Source organism: Capra hircus, chromosome 26 (genome assembly GCF_001704415.2).
Source record: "Capra hircus breed San Clemente chromosome 26, ASM170441v1, whole genome shotgun sequence".
NCBI lineage: Eukaryota > Metazoa > Chordata > Mammalia > Artiodactyla > Bovidae > Capra > Capra hircus.
In genome coordinates, this window is record NC_030833.1 from 9,560,373 (window position 1) to 9,577,802 (window position 17,430).

Below are 17,430 nucleotides of genomic sequence, written 5' to 3' on the forward strand. Positions count from 1 at the left end.
GGCTGTGGCATCAGCCCCAATTAAGAGAGTGTGAGTGGCCATCCTAATACTTGCAAACAAAAGCATTGTGACTAACATATGGCACAACATGTAGGGAAAGCTGATGTATAACTCCGGAAAGTGAAGGCAAGTGTACAGAGTAGATGCGGTGGTGACCTCAGCACCTGGTCGCAAGAGGCAGGAACTGCACCCATGTCTGTGGACTGGAGTGTGGCTGCTGGGACTCTAGCACGACCTGAGAGACACTTACTATAGGCAGTTGTCGGATTCCACCAATCTGTAGGGAAACAGAGCAGGATTATAAAGAAGGTCGGGAGAATCAAGGCTGGTCTGGTACCTATGACCGGGAACAGGACAGTGGGGTCTCAGGGGCTCTACCATCTGGGGACAAGAAGCCTTTTCTGGGAGTTTGCTGTGAGCCCAGATCGTGTCATCAAAAGTACACACTCATCTAAGGAGGCAGCAGAGCCCACAGAGCCATCAGCATGTCCTGCTGACTGGGTATTTCTTGGTAAGAGCATCGCCTAGTCTCCATCTGGGGTGGAGGACACGGAAAAGCTCTCTCTTCTCCATACACATAACTCTTGGTCCAGAGAATATGTTCAAACAGAAATGACCCCAGTGACACCCCACCCTGTCACCCAAAGCTCTGGGGAGACACTGTGTAGCCACAAAGATCTGAAATCACTGAGCCAGTCCAGAGGATGCCTGTGTTATGGCTCATCTGGAACTGTCTCTGTGGTCCAGAGTGACCAAGGCAGGTACTGACAGGTGGAAAACCTCCACAGTCGCCTCCAGGGGCTACTGGATGGGGGCTCTGGGGGTGACTGTGGGGGAGGGGACATCTCGGAGTCAAGAGCCAGCAGGACTCACCTGGCACAGCCGTGGACAGCATCTGGGTAGCTGGGGGACAGAGAACGCAGGTCAGAAACAGTGCACAGAAGGGGCTTCACGTGGGCAAAGGGGTGATGCTAAGTTGCAGAGCCGCTGAGGTGTCAGTCCATGCATCTGCTCTGCCAGGAGTGGATGGGGCACCCTCTGCCATCCTCAACCCTCCCAAGAGGCTCCTCCTGAGAAGTTCCAGCAGACTATGATCTATTATTTCCAATATCAAGGTAATGGACTCTATGTCTTGATGACAGAGTCGACCCGGAGCCAATCGTCAGCCTCACAGCTTTTACACATCCACTGAGGCAGACACAGGGCTCCAGCTCCAGGTCAAGTCCCGTGTGTGATCTATCAGGCTCGACCTTAGCCAGTGACAAGCTGGTGCCTGGCAGGTCACACAGGGGCCACTGCCCTGTTCACAGCAAACCTGGTACCTAAACCCTGCTTCCAGGCTCCTCAGATGGGCCACGGTCCCAGACTCAGGAGGCAAAACCTGAGTCTGACAGTCTCTCTAGGACTTGTCAGCTGAAGGTCTAGAACAAAGAGCATCTTTCTCTTTGATGGGATGTAGACTTGGAGCTGACCCCTGTCCCCATGACAGGAAGTAAACTTAGAATGAAGCACAAACACATAAAAATCAGAGGTATAAACAGTGGTTAAGACAGGTAGTCCTGGAACCTCTGGACCCAGCTCTACCTGAAGACAGAACTGTGACTACATGTCTTGGACATGAAAGTTACTAGGTCCTAGCCCAGCTTGAGTGTCAGTTGAAATTCTGCCACATGGAAACTGAAACAGCCTAATGAATACATTCTCTATCGGATAGGTCGTGGTTATTCACAGTTCAGATGAGTAGACGGAATCCCTGACATTGAATGAGGTGGTGAACACAGAGCTTTAAGCCAAGATTTAGACATTGAACCCTGATAGTGCGGCAGCATCAAGTGATGCTCCCCATAGTCAGCTGTCGGATCCCACCAGTCAGGAGGGGAGACAGAGCAAGATTACAAAGAACGCCAGTAGAATCAAGGTTGGTCCTGTTCCTATGACCAGGAACAGGACAGTGGGATCTGAGGGGCTCCACCTTCACCGGAAGAGAAGACTTTTCTGAGAGTTTGCTCTGAGCTCAGATCGTGTCATCAAAGGTACACACTCATCTAAGGAGGCAGCACAGCCCACAGAGCCATCAGCATGCCTGCTAACTGGGTACTTCTAAGAGCATCACCTAGTCTCCATCTGGGGTGGAGGACAGGAAAGAGCTCTGTCTTTTCCATACACATAGCTCTTGGTCCAGAGAATACATTCAAGCAGAAATGACCCCAGGACAGACCACCCTGTCACCCAAAGCTCTGGCGAGACACTGTGTAGCCACAAAGTCCTGAAATCACTGAGCCAGTCCAGAGGATGCCTCTGTTTGGCTCATTTGGACTGTCTTGTGGTCCAGAGTGACCAGGGCAGGTACTGAGAGATGAAAAACCGCCACAGTCCCCTCCTGGGGCTACTGGTTGGGGGCCCAGGACGTTACTGGGGGGAGGGGACATCCCAGAGTTAAGAGGCAGCAACACTCACCTGCCACAACCGTGGACTGGGTCTGGGCAGCTGGGGGAGAAAGAAGGCAGGTCAGACACATTGTGTAGAATGGGCTCCACGGGGGCAAAGGGGTGATGCTAAGATGCAGACCAGGTGAGGGGTCAATCCGTGCACCATGCTCTGCCATGGAGGGCAGGGCCTCTGCCATCCTCAACCCTCCAATGCTCCTCCTGAGAGGTCCCGGCAGACCAGCATCTATTATTTCCAAAGTCAAGGTGATTGATTCTGTGTCTTGATGACAGAGTGGACCCAGAGACAATCATCAGCCTCACAGCTTTTATGGATCCACTGAGGCAGTGAGACAGGGCTCCAGCTCCAGGTCACGTCCCGTGTGTGATCTGTCAGGCTCGACCTTAGGGGGTGACAAGGCGGTGCCTGGCAGGTCACACAGGGGCCACTGCCTTGCTCACAGCAATCCTGGTGCACAGACCGTGCTTCCCAGTTCCTTGCCGGGGCCTCGGTCCAGGACACAGGAGGCAGAACTGGGGCCCCTGGCCGCCCCAGCCCATGCCCTCTGCTCAGAGACCTCCTGGCAGACCTGCACTCTTTTGCCTCTGGTTTACACTGGGGCATGGAGCGAAATGTCACTTTCAGTTTCTGTTTTTGTTCTCATTCCCATCTACATACCCAGAGGCCAGACAAAACCTAATGTACTAAATAAGCAAAGCACTCGCAGGATTTCAAGGAAAAGGGAAATGTAGAGTGCTTCTCGAGGGGATCAGAATGTGAGCAAGAAGGGCCTCCAGAGAAGCACACCCAGCTTATTGAGACCCACCTGAGCAGATGACGCTGGCGTCCTCGTGGTGTCCGCAGTTGTGTGTGTTCCAGGGGTTGTGGGAGCAGCTCCACAGGTAGGTTTCATGCCCTGAGCAGCCCACTTCGTCCAGGACAATGGGCCCTGAGCCCTGACCGAACCGGGCACTTCCTGGGGCTGAAATGGCCCAGCCACAGCCCAGCTGCCTGCAGACCACGTTGGCGTCATTGGTATCCCAGCTGTCGTCACACACGGTGCCCCAGGAGCCTCGGTACAGGACCTCCACTCGGCCCTGACACCTGTCTTCTCCGTTCACCAACCTCAGGGCCAAACCCGATTCGGTTCCTGGAAGGAGACAGGAAAAGTCACCCTCCTGTTTCCCCTGAAGGAAAAGGCACTGAGGACTGAGATTCAGAATTCTTCCAGGGAAAGGCTGCTGAGGTCTAGGTAGTGAGTGCATACGGATGTGACTGAGCCTGTGCATCACTCTCTGTCTCCGATGGCTGTGTGATGGATCCTGGACTATGGACTGGGGACTCGCTCTGCAGGTTCTCTGATGGCATCCCCACATTCAGCAATTCAGAGACTGAATCCTGTCTCAGGATGCGGGTGGGAGGAGGGGAAGCCCACAGCCTGAGTGGGCAACCTACATCCCAGACCTCTGGGGTAGAATGAGCCTCTGCCACAGAAGACCGCTGACACAGCTTCCTAGTTCCCACCTAGGTGCTGAGTTCGGCCATGCACCCCACGTGGGAACCCACTCCGTCAGCCCAAGTTTATTCGGAACACTTTTCCACTCAGTACGTATTCAGGTACTTTCACACACAAAGTCTAGCTTGAATCTTCTTTTTTTTAAAGCTTGAACCCTGAAACAAGCTAGGAATTGTTGGATATCACTGGAGGACTTGGAGATGACTGGGGAGAAGGCACCTATTACCAGCAGGCTCTTCACAATCCCTGCAGGACTCTCTGCTCAACATGGAGAACAAGACTCTGTTCTCCTGTGGCAGGAGACTTGTGGCTGACAAGTGCCCCCGGGCAGGAAGGAACCTGACACTGAAGCTCTTAAACAAAACCAAGCAGAGGTCAGAAAAGTGCGTGGGGACAAAGAGTATTGGGACTTCTGGATCCAGGTGTACCTGACATTTGCCCTACGGCTCAATACCCTCTATATGTAGGCTGTGGCATCAGCCCCAATTAAGAGAGTGTGAGTGGCCATCGTAATACTTGCAAACAAAAGCATTGTGAGTAACATATGGCACAACATGTAGGTAAAGCTGAGGTATAACTCCGGAAAGTGAAGGCAAGTGTCCAGAGTAGATGCGGTGGTGACCTCAGCACCTGGACCCAAGAGGCAGGAACCGCACCCATGTCTGTGGAATGGAGTGTGGCTGCTGGGACTCTAGCACGACCTGAGAGACACTTACCATAGGCAGTTGTCGGATTCCACCAATCTGTAGGGGAAACAGAGCAGGATTACAAAGAAGGTCGGGAGAATCAAGGCTGGTCTGGTACCTATGACCGGGAACAGGACAGTGGGGTCTCAGGGGCTCTACCATCTGGGGACAAGAAGCCTTTTCTGGGAGTTTGCTGTGAGCCCAGATCGTGTCATCAAAAGTACACACTCATCTAAGGAGGCGGCAGAGCCCACAGAGCCATCAGCATGTCCTGCTGACTGGGTATTTCTTGGTAAGAGCATCGCCTAGTCTCCATCTGGGGTGGAGGACAGGGAAAAGCTCTCTCCTCTCCATACACATAGCTCTTCGTCCAGAGAATATGTTCAAAAGGAAATGACCACAGTGACACCCCACTCTCTTACCCAAAGCTCTGGCGAGACACTGTGTAGCCACAAAGATCTGAAATCACTGAGCCAGTCCAGAGGATGCCTGTGTTATGGCTCATTTGTACCTGTCTTTGTGGTCCAGAGTGACCAGGGCTGGTACTGAGAGGTGGAAAACCTCCACAGTCGCCACCTGGGGCTACTGGATGAGGGCTCTGAGGGTGACTGTGGGGGAGGGACTTCCCGGAGTCAAGAGCCAGCAGGACTCACCTGGCATAGCCGTGGACAGCATCTGGGTAGCTGGGGGACAGAGAACGCAGGTCAGAAACAATGCACAGAAGGGGCTTCACGTGGGCAAAGGGGTGATGCTAAGTTGCAGAGCCGCTGAGGTGTCAGTCCGTGCATCTGCTCTGCCAGGGGTGGATGGGGCACCCTCTGCCATCCTCAGCCCTCCCAGGAGGCTCCTCCTGAGAAGTTCCAGCAGACTATGATCTATTATTTCCAATATCAAGGTAATGGACTCTATATCTTGATGACAGAGTGGACCCGGATCCAATCGTCAGCCTCACATTTTTTATACATCCACTGAGGCAGAGACAGGGTTCCAGCTCCAGGTCACGTCCCGTGTGTGATCTGTCAGGCTCGACCTTAGGGGGTGACAAGGCGGTGCCTGGCAGGTCACACAGGGGCCACTGCCTTGCTCACAGCAATCCTGGTGCACAGACCGTGCTTCCCAGTTCCTTGCCGGGGCCTCGGTCCAGGACAGAGGAGGCAGAACTGGGGCCCCTGGCAGCCCCAGCCCATGCCCTCTGCTCAGAGACCTCCTGGCAGACCTGCACTCCTTTGCCTCTGGTTTACACTGGGGCATGGAGCGAAACGACACTTTCGGTTTCTGTTTTTGTTCTAATTCCCATCTACATACCCAGAGGCCAGACAAAACCTAATATTCTAAATAAGCAAAGCACTCGAAGGATTTCAAGGAAAAGGGAAATGTAGAGAGTGCTTCTCGAGGGGATCAGAATGTGAGCAAGAAGCACCTCCAGAGAAGCACACCCAGCTTATTGAGACCCACATCAGCAGATGACACTGGCGTCCTCGCTGTGTCCGCAGTTGTGTGTGTTTCAGGGGTTGTGGGAGCAGCTCCACAGGTAGGTCTCATGCCCTGAACAGCCCACGTCGTCCAGGACAACGGGCCCTGAGCGCTGACCGAACCGGGCACTTCCTGGGGCTGAAATGGCCCAGCCACAGCCCAGCTGGCTGCAACCACGTTGGCGTCATTGGTGTCCCAGCTGTCATCACACATGGTGCCCCAGGAGCCTCAGTACAGGACCTCCACCCGGCCCTGACACCTGTCACCTCCGTTCACCAGCCTCAGGGACAAACCCGATTCGCTTACTTGGAAGGAAACAGGAAAAGTCACCCTCCTGTTTCCCCTGAAGGAAAAGGCACTGAGGACTGAGATTCAGAATTCTTCCAGGGAAAGGCTGCTGAGGTCTAGGTAGTGAGTCCATACGCACGTGAGTGAGCGTGTGCATCACTCTCTATCTCCGATGGCTGTGTGATGGAATCCTGGACTGTGGACTGTGGACTCGCTCTGCAGGTTCTCTGATGGCCTCCCCACATTCAGCAATTCAGAGACTGAATCCTGTCTCAGGATGCAGGTGGGAGGAGGGGAAGCCCACAGCCTGAGTGGGCAACCTACATCCCAGACCGCTGGGGTAGAATGAGCCTCTGCCACAGAAGACCGCTGACACAGCTTCCCAGTTCTCACCAAGGTGCTGAGTTCGGCCATTCACCCCACGTGGGAACCCACTCCATCAGCCCAGGGTTATTCAGAACACTTTTCCACTCAGTGCATATTCAGGTACTTTCACACACAAAGTCTAGCATGAATCTTCTTTTTTTTTAAGCTTGAACCCTGAAACAAGCTTGGAATTGTTGGATATCACTGGAGTACTTGGAGATGACTGGGGAGAAGGCACCTATTACCAGCAGGCTCTTCACAATCCCTGCAGGACTTTCTGCTCAACATCGAGAACAAGACTCTGTCCTCCTGTGGCAGGAGACTTGTGGCTGACAAGTGCCCCCGGGCAGGAAGCAACCTGACACTGAAGCTCATAAACAAACTAAGCAGAGGTCAGAAAAGTGGGTGGGGACAAAGAGTATTGGAACTTCTGGATCCAGGTGTACCTGACATTTGCCCTTCAGCTCAATACCCTCGATATGTAGGCCGTGGCACCAGCCCCAATTAAGAAAGTGTGAGTGGCCATCCTAATACTTGCAAAATAAAGCATTCTAAGTAGCATATAGCTCAACTTATATTAAAGCTTATCCATAACTCTGGCAAGCGAAAGCAACCATCCAGATTAGATCTGGTGGTGACCTCAGACCTGGACCCAATAGGCAGGAACTGCACCCATGTCTGTGGACTGGAGTGTGGCTGCTGGGACTTTAGCAGGATCTCAATGACACTCACCATAGTCAGTTGTCGGATACCACCAATCTACAGGGGAAACAGAGCAGGATTACAAAGAAGGTCGGGAGAATCAAGGCTGGTCTCTTTCCTATCACCGGGAACAGGACAGTGGGTCTCATGGGCTCCACCGTCTGGGGAGAAGAGGCCTTTTCTGAGAGTTTGCTGTGAGCCAGATCCTGTCATCAAAGGTACACACTCATCTAAGGAGGCAGCACAGCCCACAGAGCCATCAGCATGTCCTGCTGACTGGGTACTTCTTGGTAAGATCATTGCCTACTCTGCCTCTGGGGTGGAGGACAGGAAAAAGCTCTGTCCTCTCCATACACATAAATGTTGGTCCAGAGAATACATTCAAGTAGAAGTGACCCCAGGACAGACCACCCTGTCACGCAAAGCTCTGGTGAGACACTGTGTAGCCATGAAGTCCTGAAATCACTGAGCCAGTCCAGAGGACGCCTGTGTTATGGATCATCTGGAACTATCTACATGCTCTAGAGTGCCCAGGGCCGGTACTGAGACGTGATAAACCTGCTCAGTCCCCTCCTGGGGCTACTGGTTGGGGGCCAAGGGGCTGACTGCTGGGGAGAGGACATCCTGGGGTCAAAAGGCAGCAGGACTCACCTGGCACAACTGTGGACTGGGTCTGGGCAGCTGGGGGAGAAAGAAGGCACGTCAGACACATAGTACAGAATTGGCTCCAAGGGTATAACGGGGGTGATGTTAAGATGCAGTCCAGGTGAGGGGTCAGTCCGTGCACCTGCTCTGTCATGGAGGGCGGGGCCTCTGCTGTTCTCGACCCTCAGAGATACTCCTTCTGAGATATCCCGGCAGACTAGCACCCCTTATATCCAAAATCAAGGTGATTGAATTTATGTCTTGCTGACACAGGGCATCCAGTCAATTGCCAGGCTCACACGTTTTATGGATCCACTGAGGCAGTGAGACAGGGCTCCAGCTCCAGGTCACGTCCCGTGTGTGATCTGTCAGGCTCGACCTTAGGGGGTGACAAGGCGGTGCCTGGCAGGTCATACAGGGGCCACTGCCCTGTTCACAGCAGTCCTGGTGCCCAGACCGTGCTTCCCGGTTCCTTGGCAGGGCCATGGTCCGGGACTCAGGAGGCAGAACCGGGGCCACTGGCAGCCCCAGCCCATGCCCTCTGCTCAGGGACCTCCTGGCAGACCTGAGCTCTTTTGCCGCTGGTTCGCACTGGGGCATGGAGCGAAATGGCACTTTCCGTTTTTTTTGTTTTGTTTTGTTTTGTTTTTGTAATTCTCAAACTACATATCCAGAGGCCAGATAAAAGCTAATACACTAAATAAGCAAAACACTCGGAGGATTTCAAAGGAAAGGGAAATGTAGAGAGTGCTTTGCGAGAGGATCCAAATGTGAGCAAGAAAGCACCTCCAGAGAAGCACACCCAGCTTATTGAGACCCACCTGAGCAGATGACGCTGGCGTCCTCGCTGTGTCTGCAGTTGTGTGTGTTCCAAGGGTTGTGGGAGCAGCTCCACAGGTAGGTCTCATGCCCTGAACAGCCCACTTCGTCCAGGACAATGGGCCCAGAGCCCTGACCGAACCGGGCACTTCCTGGGGCTGAAATGGCCCAGCCACAGCCCAGCTGCCTGCAGACCACGTTGGCGTCGTTGGTGTCCCAGCTGTCATCACACACGGTGCCCCAGGAGCCTCGGTACAGGACCTCCACTCGGCCCTGACACCTGTGTTCTCCGTTCACCAGCCTCAGGGCCAAACTTGATTCGGTTCCTGGAAGGAGACAGGAAAAGTCACCCTCCTGTTTCCCCTGAAGGAAAAGGCACTGAGGACTGAGATTCAGAATTCTTCCAGGGAAAGGCTGCTGAGGTCTAGGTAGTGAGTCCATACGGACGACACTGAGCGTGTTCATCACTCTCTGTCTCTGATGACTGTGTGATAGAAAGCTTGACTGTGGACTGTGGACTCGCTCTGCGGGTTCTCTGATATCCTCCCCAAATTCAGCAATTCAGAGACTGAATCCTGTCTCAGGATGCGGGTGGGAGGAGGGGAAGCCCACAGCCTACATCCGAGACCTCTGGGATAGAATGACATTCTGCAGCAGGAGACCACTGACACAGCTTCCCAGTTCCCACCAAGGTGCTGAGTTCGGCCATTCACCCCACGTGGGAACCCACTCCATCAGCCCAGGGTTATTCAGAACACTTTTCCACTCAGTGCATATTCAGGTACTTTCACACACAAAGTCTAGCATGAATCTTCTTTTTTTTTTTAAGCTTGAACCCTGAAACAAGCTTGGAATTGTTGGATATCACTGGAGGACTTGGAGATGACTGGGGAGAAGGCACCTATTACCAGCAGACTCTTCACAATCCCTGCAGGACTTTCTGCTCAATGTGGAGAACAAGACTCTTTCCTCCTGTGGCAGGAGACTTGTGGCTGACAAGTGCCCCCGGGCAGGAAGGAACGTGACACTGAAGCTCATAAACAAACCAAGCAGAGGTCAGAAAAGTGCGTGGGGACATAGAGTATTAGGACTTCTGGATCCAGGTGTACCTGACATTTGCCCTACGGCTCAATACCCTGGATATGTAGGCCGTGGCACCAGCCCCAATTAAGAGAGTGTGAGTGGCCATCCTAATAATTGCAAACAAAAGCTTTCTGGGTATCTTATGGCACAACTCATAGGTAAAGCTTATCCATAACTCTGGAAAGTGAAGGCAACCGTCCAGAGTAGATGAGGAGGTGAGCTCAGAACCTGGACCCAAGAGGCAGGAACTGCACCCCTGTCTGTGGACTGGAGTGAATCCCAAGGCCTGTAGGTCAGGTGGAAAAATGTGTTACTTACTCTGTGTGGTTGTAGTTTTTGGGGTCCACCAATCTAGAAGAGAAAACAAGTGATTTTAGGATGCTGCTAAAAATATTTAAATTCCAAGGTCCTCACTTTGGTGGAGAAAGTAAATCCTTGTCCTAATAAGGTCATCTCAGAACCTTGACTATTCCCACCAACAGTGTAACTGGCCATATGGAATCAGTACATAGAAGTTGCCATCTTATTCAGCATCAGATATTATCACTGAGGCCAAAGGATCATTTTGGGAATTGCTCTCAACATGAAGGAATTTTTTTAATAGGCAGACATTTGTGAGTCTACTACTCAGTCATGCTTCTAACATGGTCACAGCTCTGCATGGCATAACTGGGACACTTATTTTCACAAAAATGATTAGAGGACCTAATCCTGTCTCCCCTCATAGCAGCTCTGAAGAGGCACAGGCAGCAGGAGGTGGTAGGGGACCAGAGGTCCCTCCAGAGGCAGCTGAGTGACAACCCTGGTCCTGGGGATTCTACTGGTCACTGGACAGCTGTTGGGGTCCTTTAATTGACTGGAACCTGGTGGTCTGGAGTCAATGATAACAAAGTGAAAGAAGGAAAAAAGCTAATATTCCCTGGGTTATGCAGCTGGCCTGAAGCCTTCGTGCTTCAGGGAATCAGCCAGAAATAGAGAGAAAGAGGGAGAGAGAAAGAAGGACATGGGGATCCAAGTCTCTGGTGGAACAAGGGTGCTTTACTGAACTCTGTGTGAGTATATATACTGTATTACAAGGTAATACTTCTTCAGATAAAGATCAAAAGACCTGACATTACAAGTTATCAAGGAAACAAGGAGCAACTGGGACCATAAAGCCAAAAGGCAATCCGTATCAGAAGAGGGTCATAGATAATCCCTTTTACCACATGCAAAAGCTAATGAAGGAAATCCTAGGCAAGCATCCCAACTCTATGATCTCAGTCCTGGGAGTGGCTTGCCCCTCCTCTGGCTCCTGACAGGAACTGATAAGGAACAGAGGGCTCAAGCGAGATAGGAAACAGCACACAGAACCCTACTGTTAAACATTCCCTGACAATTCCCCTTATTTTATTATATTTGTAAAAAAGGTCCTGACCATTTGAGTTTGTTTAGTTTTAGCAATTTTTTCAGAAAAGCAATGGCAAACAACAAGTATAATTGCCAAGACAATCGCCAGAGTTACAGTTCCAGACCCAATGCTGTGGGTGATGCTTTGGAACCATCCTCGTGGGTCTAGCCCAGATAAAATTCCCAGTGGTGGATGAGGGCAGACTTTTAGAGAAGGTTTCAAAGATTTCTTTTTGCAACAATTGTACATTCAGAGAGGCATTATCACGTATGTTTTGTAAGTGAAATTTGATTTGCTCCTAGTTATAGGTACTATGGTTGAACTGAACAGGAGTAGCACAAAATTGAGTAGAATTCCAATCACATTTTAGTATCACTTGCTTTTGTACATCTATTAATTGATCTCCAACCCATCTGATGACTGTTTTTAGTTCCTGTATTTCATTCTGAATATCCTCATCTATCTGAGCCTGAGTGACCCACATAGTATGAGCATCTTTAGTCCAATCTTGGATAAAATTATATGTTTGAATTGAGGTTTGTAAAGCAACACCAGCAATGGCAACAGTGGTGCAAATAGCTATTAATCCCCAAATGCCAAGAATCAGCCATCCAACGAATCATTTAGATCATCAGAGTAATTTAGTATGTAACTGGGAAGCAAGCCCGGCCATGGGACCTTCTTCCCAGGGCCATTGGAGATTTACTGGTAATCACAAATTATGTTGAGATAGAAGAATCGAAAGGGATTCATTTCTTAAGGAAACAGAAGAGTTAAGACAGGTATACAATTTGCAATTTACACAAGTTACAGAATGTAAAGTCTTATTGAATTATAAGTTTCCTATGGCTAAAACAAAAGGAAGGGGAATACAAGCTTGTATGAAATATGATTGTATATTTTATCTGTACTGCCGAATCCGCCTGTCCACACATCATTAGAGGAATTAATAGAAATATAGGGTAAAAGAAGTAATTGAGCAATGTTGTCCCCCCTTTTGAATTGCCATAAAATCTTAGATGACATCATAATTTGAATTTCTCCTTTATAACTGAAGAATCTAAACTACTCCATTTTGTTAACAGAAAAACTCCATTTTGTAAGGTTCCGGGAAAAGAGCCTTTGGAAATTCCCTGACCTCACCCCACCACCCATGAGCCAATCAGACCCCAGACCAGAATCTCCTGACTTAATGTTCAGGAACTTAAGGTCTACCTAGGTAATACGGACCAATCAAAAACCAACACACAACCCTTCGAAAGAAAGTGACCAATCAGACATCCCCCTACCTAGAAATTCTTTTTTTCATGAACACTCCCTATATAAGCAATGTAACCCAAAACCCGGGGCTCCTCCCTATAGCCGCTGCGTCGGTAATGGTGGGAGCCCCAGCTCGAGCTTGGTAATAAAAACTCTCTTGCTTTTGCATCGGATATCGGCTCCCTGTTGGTCATTGGGAGATTTCGCGACTTGGGCATAACAATAACTTGAATCGATTACTCCAGGGTGAACAGTAATTCGTTTAGACGTCAAACTAGACCAGCCAAGTAAAAGACCGAAGGTTTGTGGGGGCAGACTTTTGGAGGTTTTTTATCAGCTTTCTTAGGGCAATCCCTTTTTAAATGGTTCTTACCTCCGCATATAAAACATCCCTCATTTCCCTTTTTAAAGCAAGCAACCATTGTTTCAGCTGGCATTTGCATTTTTTGAGTTTTTGATCCTAGATTGCGACATGCCTTCAAATAATCAATAATAGTCCCTGTCTCATGAATTGGGGCTATAGCCTTTTGATATTCCTGATTTGCATTTTCATAAGCAAGTAATTTCTCTAGTTGCCTTTTGGCTTCTTCTCCGATTACAGTACGGGAAATAGCAGTTTCTAATCTAGCTAAAAAATCAGCATAAGTTTCATTAGGTCCTTGCAATATTTTAGTGTCGCTACCTGCAGGCTCCCCTTGAGGAGTAATTCTATCTCAAGCTTCAAGGGCCACTGTTTTTAATTGTTCACGCAACAAAGGAGGGCATTGTATCTGAGCTTCTATAGCGTCAAACTGTCTGGTGCCAGCTAACATTTCAAAAGCAATTTGATTTTGGGAAGCACCGGTTCAAGCATTTTTGATAGCATGATCTCTGGCTATATCTTGAAACCACATTGTCCATTGAAGATATTCTCCTGGTTTAAGGAGAGCTTTTATTAAAGTTCACCAATTATAGAGAATAAATGTTGCAATAGAAGACACCATAGCATTTAGAATTTCTCTAGTAAAAGACGAATGTGGGTCATATATAGTTACAGCCTTTTTCATTTGTTGCATGTGAAAAAAGTTAATACCTTCATATTGAGGTATTATTTGCCCTTGAGCATTAGCATTTCTTAAAACTTGGAAGGTGGAAAAACCATCAGCTTCAGAGACTTGTGATTGTAAAGCCAGCGATTCAGAGAGCCTCTGTCGCAAAGGAGAGTGAATCGGTAGCAATTTTTTGCAAATACGAGTTTGTGCTAAGGCCTTATCATTATTATCCAGAAAAGTATTGCCTGTTTTGGTGTCAAAAAGTGTCAGGAGAGTCATCAGAATCATTAGGTTCCAGCAAAGGAGAGACTTTTGGATTTGCACCTGTTGGCAGAGGAGGAGCATTTGGAGGAGCCTGGGCAGAGCTTGTAGGAAAATTCTGAAATATTTTATGTTGTTCTAACTGGGCCTTTTGTAAAGTTTCATCATCTAATTCATATTTATGTAATAAGTGTTCTGTCTGTTGTCAAATATCGAGAAGGCTAGAATTGCCTTGAAATGGCAGAATTAAAGCTTTAATGAGAGCCCACAGGGGCCAGAAATCAATTGGAATATTTTTTCCTCATCTGGCGGCTCATTCAACATTCTCTTTTACCCAGTACCAAATTTCTAAATCAAAACTGTCTTCATAAGGAACCAGGGATTTTGTTCAACTATTGTTTGAAGACGAGTCTCTACTCATTGGCGTGAACTGCAAGTCTCTGAACTTTATATGAATGATGAAGTAAAGTAGAAAAGTGAAGGGGCTTTCCAGCTTTTTGGCCCATGTCCTTGTACTTACTGGCCTCAATAGGCCCTGAGTCACTCTGTCTGAAGTGCCGCGTATATCAGGCCCCTGTTTTGGGCACCACTTGTTGGGGTCCTTTAATGGACTGGAACCTGGTGGTCCGAGTCGATGATAAGAAAGTGACAGAAGGAAAGAGGCTAATATTCCCTGGGTTATGCAGCCGGCCTTCGTACTCCAGGGAATCAGCCAGAAATAGAGAGAGAGAGGGAGAGAGAAGGAAGGACACGGGGACCCAAGTCTCTGGTGGAACAAGGGTGCTTTACTGAATTCTGTGTGAGTCTATATACTGTATTACAAGGTAGGTTCTTCAAACAAAGATAAAAACACCAGACATTCCAATTTACCAAGGAAACAAGGAGCAATAGAGGCCATAAGGCCAAAAGGCAATCCATATCAAAAGAGGGTCATAGATAATCCCTTTCACCATACAGAAAAGCTAATGAAGGAAATCCTAGGCAAGCATCCCAACTCTATGATCTCAGTCCTGGGAGTGGTTTGCCACTCCTCTGGCTGCTGACAGGAACTGGTAAGGAACAGAGGGCTCAAGGGAGATGGGAAACAGCACACGGGAATCCTACTGTTAAACATTCCCTGAAAGACAGCCTCCAGATTCCTCAGAAGGAAATGACTACCCAGGTAACTGCTCTTCTCCTTCTGGAAAACTGAAAGGTGGAATCTCAGAGAAGGGTGTGGCTGGGTGGGGCTGCAGGGACTCACCTGGAGAGGAGGAGGTGATCTGTGCAGCTGCAAGAAAGAGGAAGCATGATCAGGCTGAGCACCCAGGTTGCAATGCAAGAAACCCATCAGGTCCCTGAGAGAGAGATGCTGATGCCCGGTCACTCCATGGCCTGAAAAGGGTGGCCTGGGTTTTGTCCAGGATAACTGAATATGAAACATCAAGCTCAGACATCAGGCTTCACAATATAAAAAAGACAGAGGGGAATTTGCTCTTCCAACCTATAATCGCCCCCCCTGCTCTGGGGGTCCAATACAGAAGGGGCTGCAGTGGATCCATGAAATCCAGGACCAATATCTACCAACGATGGAATCTGTGAAACCACCCATCTTCCATGACAGATCAGTGTGATTGGAGCCCAGTGCAAAGAAGAGCTCTTGTTGGGAGAAAATCACTCACTAAAACGGAGGTCATGGAAACCAACCTGAGCAGATGACGCTGGCGTCCTCGCCGTGTCCGCAGTTGTGTGTGTTCCAGGGGTTGTGGGAGCAGCTCCACAGGTAGGTCTCATGCCCTGAGCAGCCCACGTTGTCCAGGACAATGGGCCCAGAGCCCTGACCGAACCGGGCATCTCCTGGGGCTGAAATGGCCCAGCCACAGCCCAGCTGCCTGCAGACCACGTTGGCATCATTGGTGTCCCAGCTGTCATCACACACAGTGCCCCAGGAGCCTCGGTACAGGACCTCCACCCGGCCCTGACACCTGTCACTTCCGTTCACCAGCCTCAGGGCCAAACCCGATTCAGTTCCTGGAAGGAGACAGGAAAAGTCACCGTCCTGTTTCCCCTGAAGGAAAAGGCACTGAGGACTGAGATTCAGAATTCTTCCAGGGAAAGGCTGCTGAGGTCTAGGTAGTGAGTGCATATGGACGTGACTGAGCCTGTGCATCACTCTCTGTCTCCGATGGCTGTGTGATGGAATCCTGGACTGTGGACTGTGGACTCGCTCTGCAGGCTCTCTGATGGCATCCCCATATTCAGCAATTCAGGGACTGAATCCTGTCTCAGGATGCGGGTGGGAGGAGGGGAAGCCCACAGCCTGAGTGGGCAACCTACATCCCAGACCGCTGGGGTAGAATGAGCCTCTGGCACAGAAGACCACTGACACAGCTTCCCAGTTCCCACCAAGGTGCCGAGTTCGGCCATTCACCCCACGTGGGAACCCACTCCATCAGCGCAGGGTTATTCAGAACACTTTTCCACTCAGTACGTATTCAGGTACTTTCACACAAAAAGTATAGTTTGAATTTTTTTTTTAAACTTGAACCCTGAAACAACCTTGGAATTGTTGGATATCACTGGAGGACTTGGAGATGACTGGGGAGAAGGCACCTATTACCAGCAGGCTCTTCACAATCCCTCCAGGACTTTCTGCTCAACATCGAGAACAAGACTCTGTCCTCCTGTGGCACGAGAATTGTGGCTGACAAGTGCCCCTGGGCAGGAAGCAACCTGACACTGAAGCTCATAAACAAACCAAGCAGAGGTCAGAAAAGTGCATGGTGATAAATAGTACTGGAACTTCTGGATCCAGCTGTACCTGAAGTTTGCCCTACGGCTCAATACCCTCGATATGTAGGCCATGGCACCAGCCCCAATTAAGAGAGTGTGAGTGGCCATCCTAATACTTGCAAACAAAAGCATTCTGAGTAACATATGGCACAACTCATAGTAAAGCTTATCCATAACTCTGGCAAGCGAATGCAACCATCTCAGGGTAGATGAGGTGGTGACCTCATAACCTGCGACCACGAGGCAGGAACTGCACCCATGTCTGTGGACTGGAGTGTGGCATGCTGGGAGTTTCAGTTCAGTTCAGTCGATCAGTCGTGTCTGACTCTTTGTGACCGCATGAATCGCAGGACACCAGGCCTCCTGTCCATCACCATCTCCCGGAGTTCACTCAGACTCACGTCCATCGAGTCAAGATGCCATCCAGCCATCTCATCTTGGGTCATCCCCTTCTCCTCCTGCCCCCAATCCCTCCCAGCATCAGAGTCTTTTCCAGTGAGTCAACTCTTCACATGAGGTGGCCAAAGTACTGGAGCTTCATTCAGCTTTAGCATCATTCCTTCCAAAGAAATCCCGGGGCTGATCTCCTTCAGAATGGACTGGGTGGATCTCCTTGCAGTCCAAGGGACCCTCAAGAGTCTTCTCCAACACCACAGTTCAAACGCATCAATTCTTCGGCACTCAGCCTTCTTCACAGTCCAACTCTCACAT

The 17,430-nt window shown here is 49.8% G+C and overlaps 1 protein-coding gene across 1 annotated transcript in view; it reads right to left on the reverse strand.

The window, feature by feature from the left end:
• The window catches only part of LOC102169730 (deleted in malignant brain tumors 1 protein), a 62,854-nt gene that overhangs the window by 36,288 nt on the left and 9,136 nt on the right, over positions 1–17,430 (reverse strand). The window contains 12 exon segments of the mRNA XM_018041105.1: positions 251–277; positions 874–903; positions 2,458–2,487; positions 3,254–3,577; positions 6,085–6,276; positions 6,279–6,436; positions 7,443–7,452; positions 8,110–8,139; positions 8,925–9,248; positions 10,324–10,356; positions 15,191–15,217; positions 15,634–15,957. Of these exon segments, the coding sequence (XP_017896594.1) occupies positions 251–277; positions 874–903; positions 2,458–2,487; positions 3,254–3,577; positions 6,085–6,276; positions 6,279–6,436; positions 7,443–7,452; positions 8,110–8,139; positions 8,925–9,248; positions 10,324–10,356; positions 15,191–15,217; positions 15,634–15,957 (1,509 nt within the window).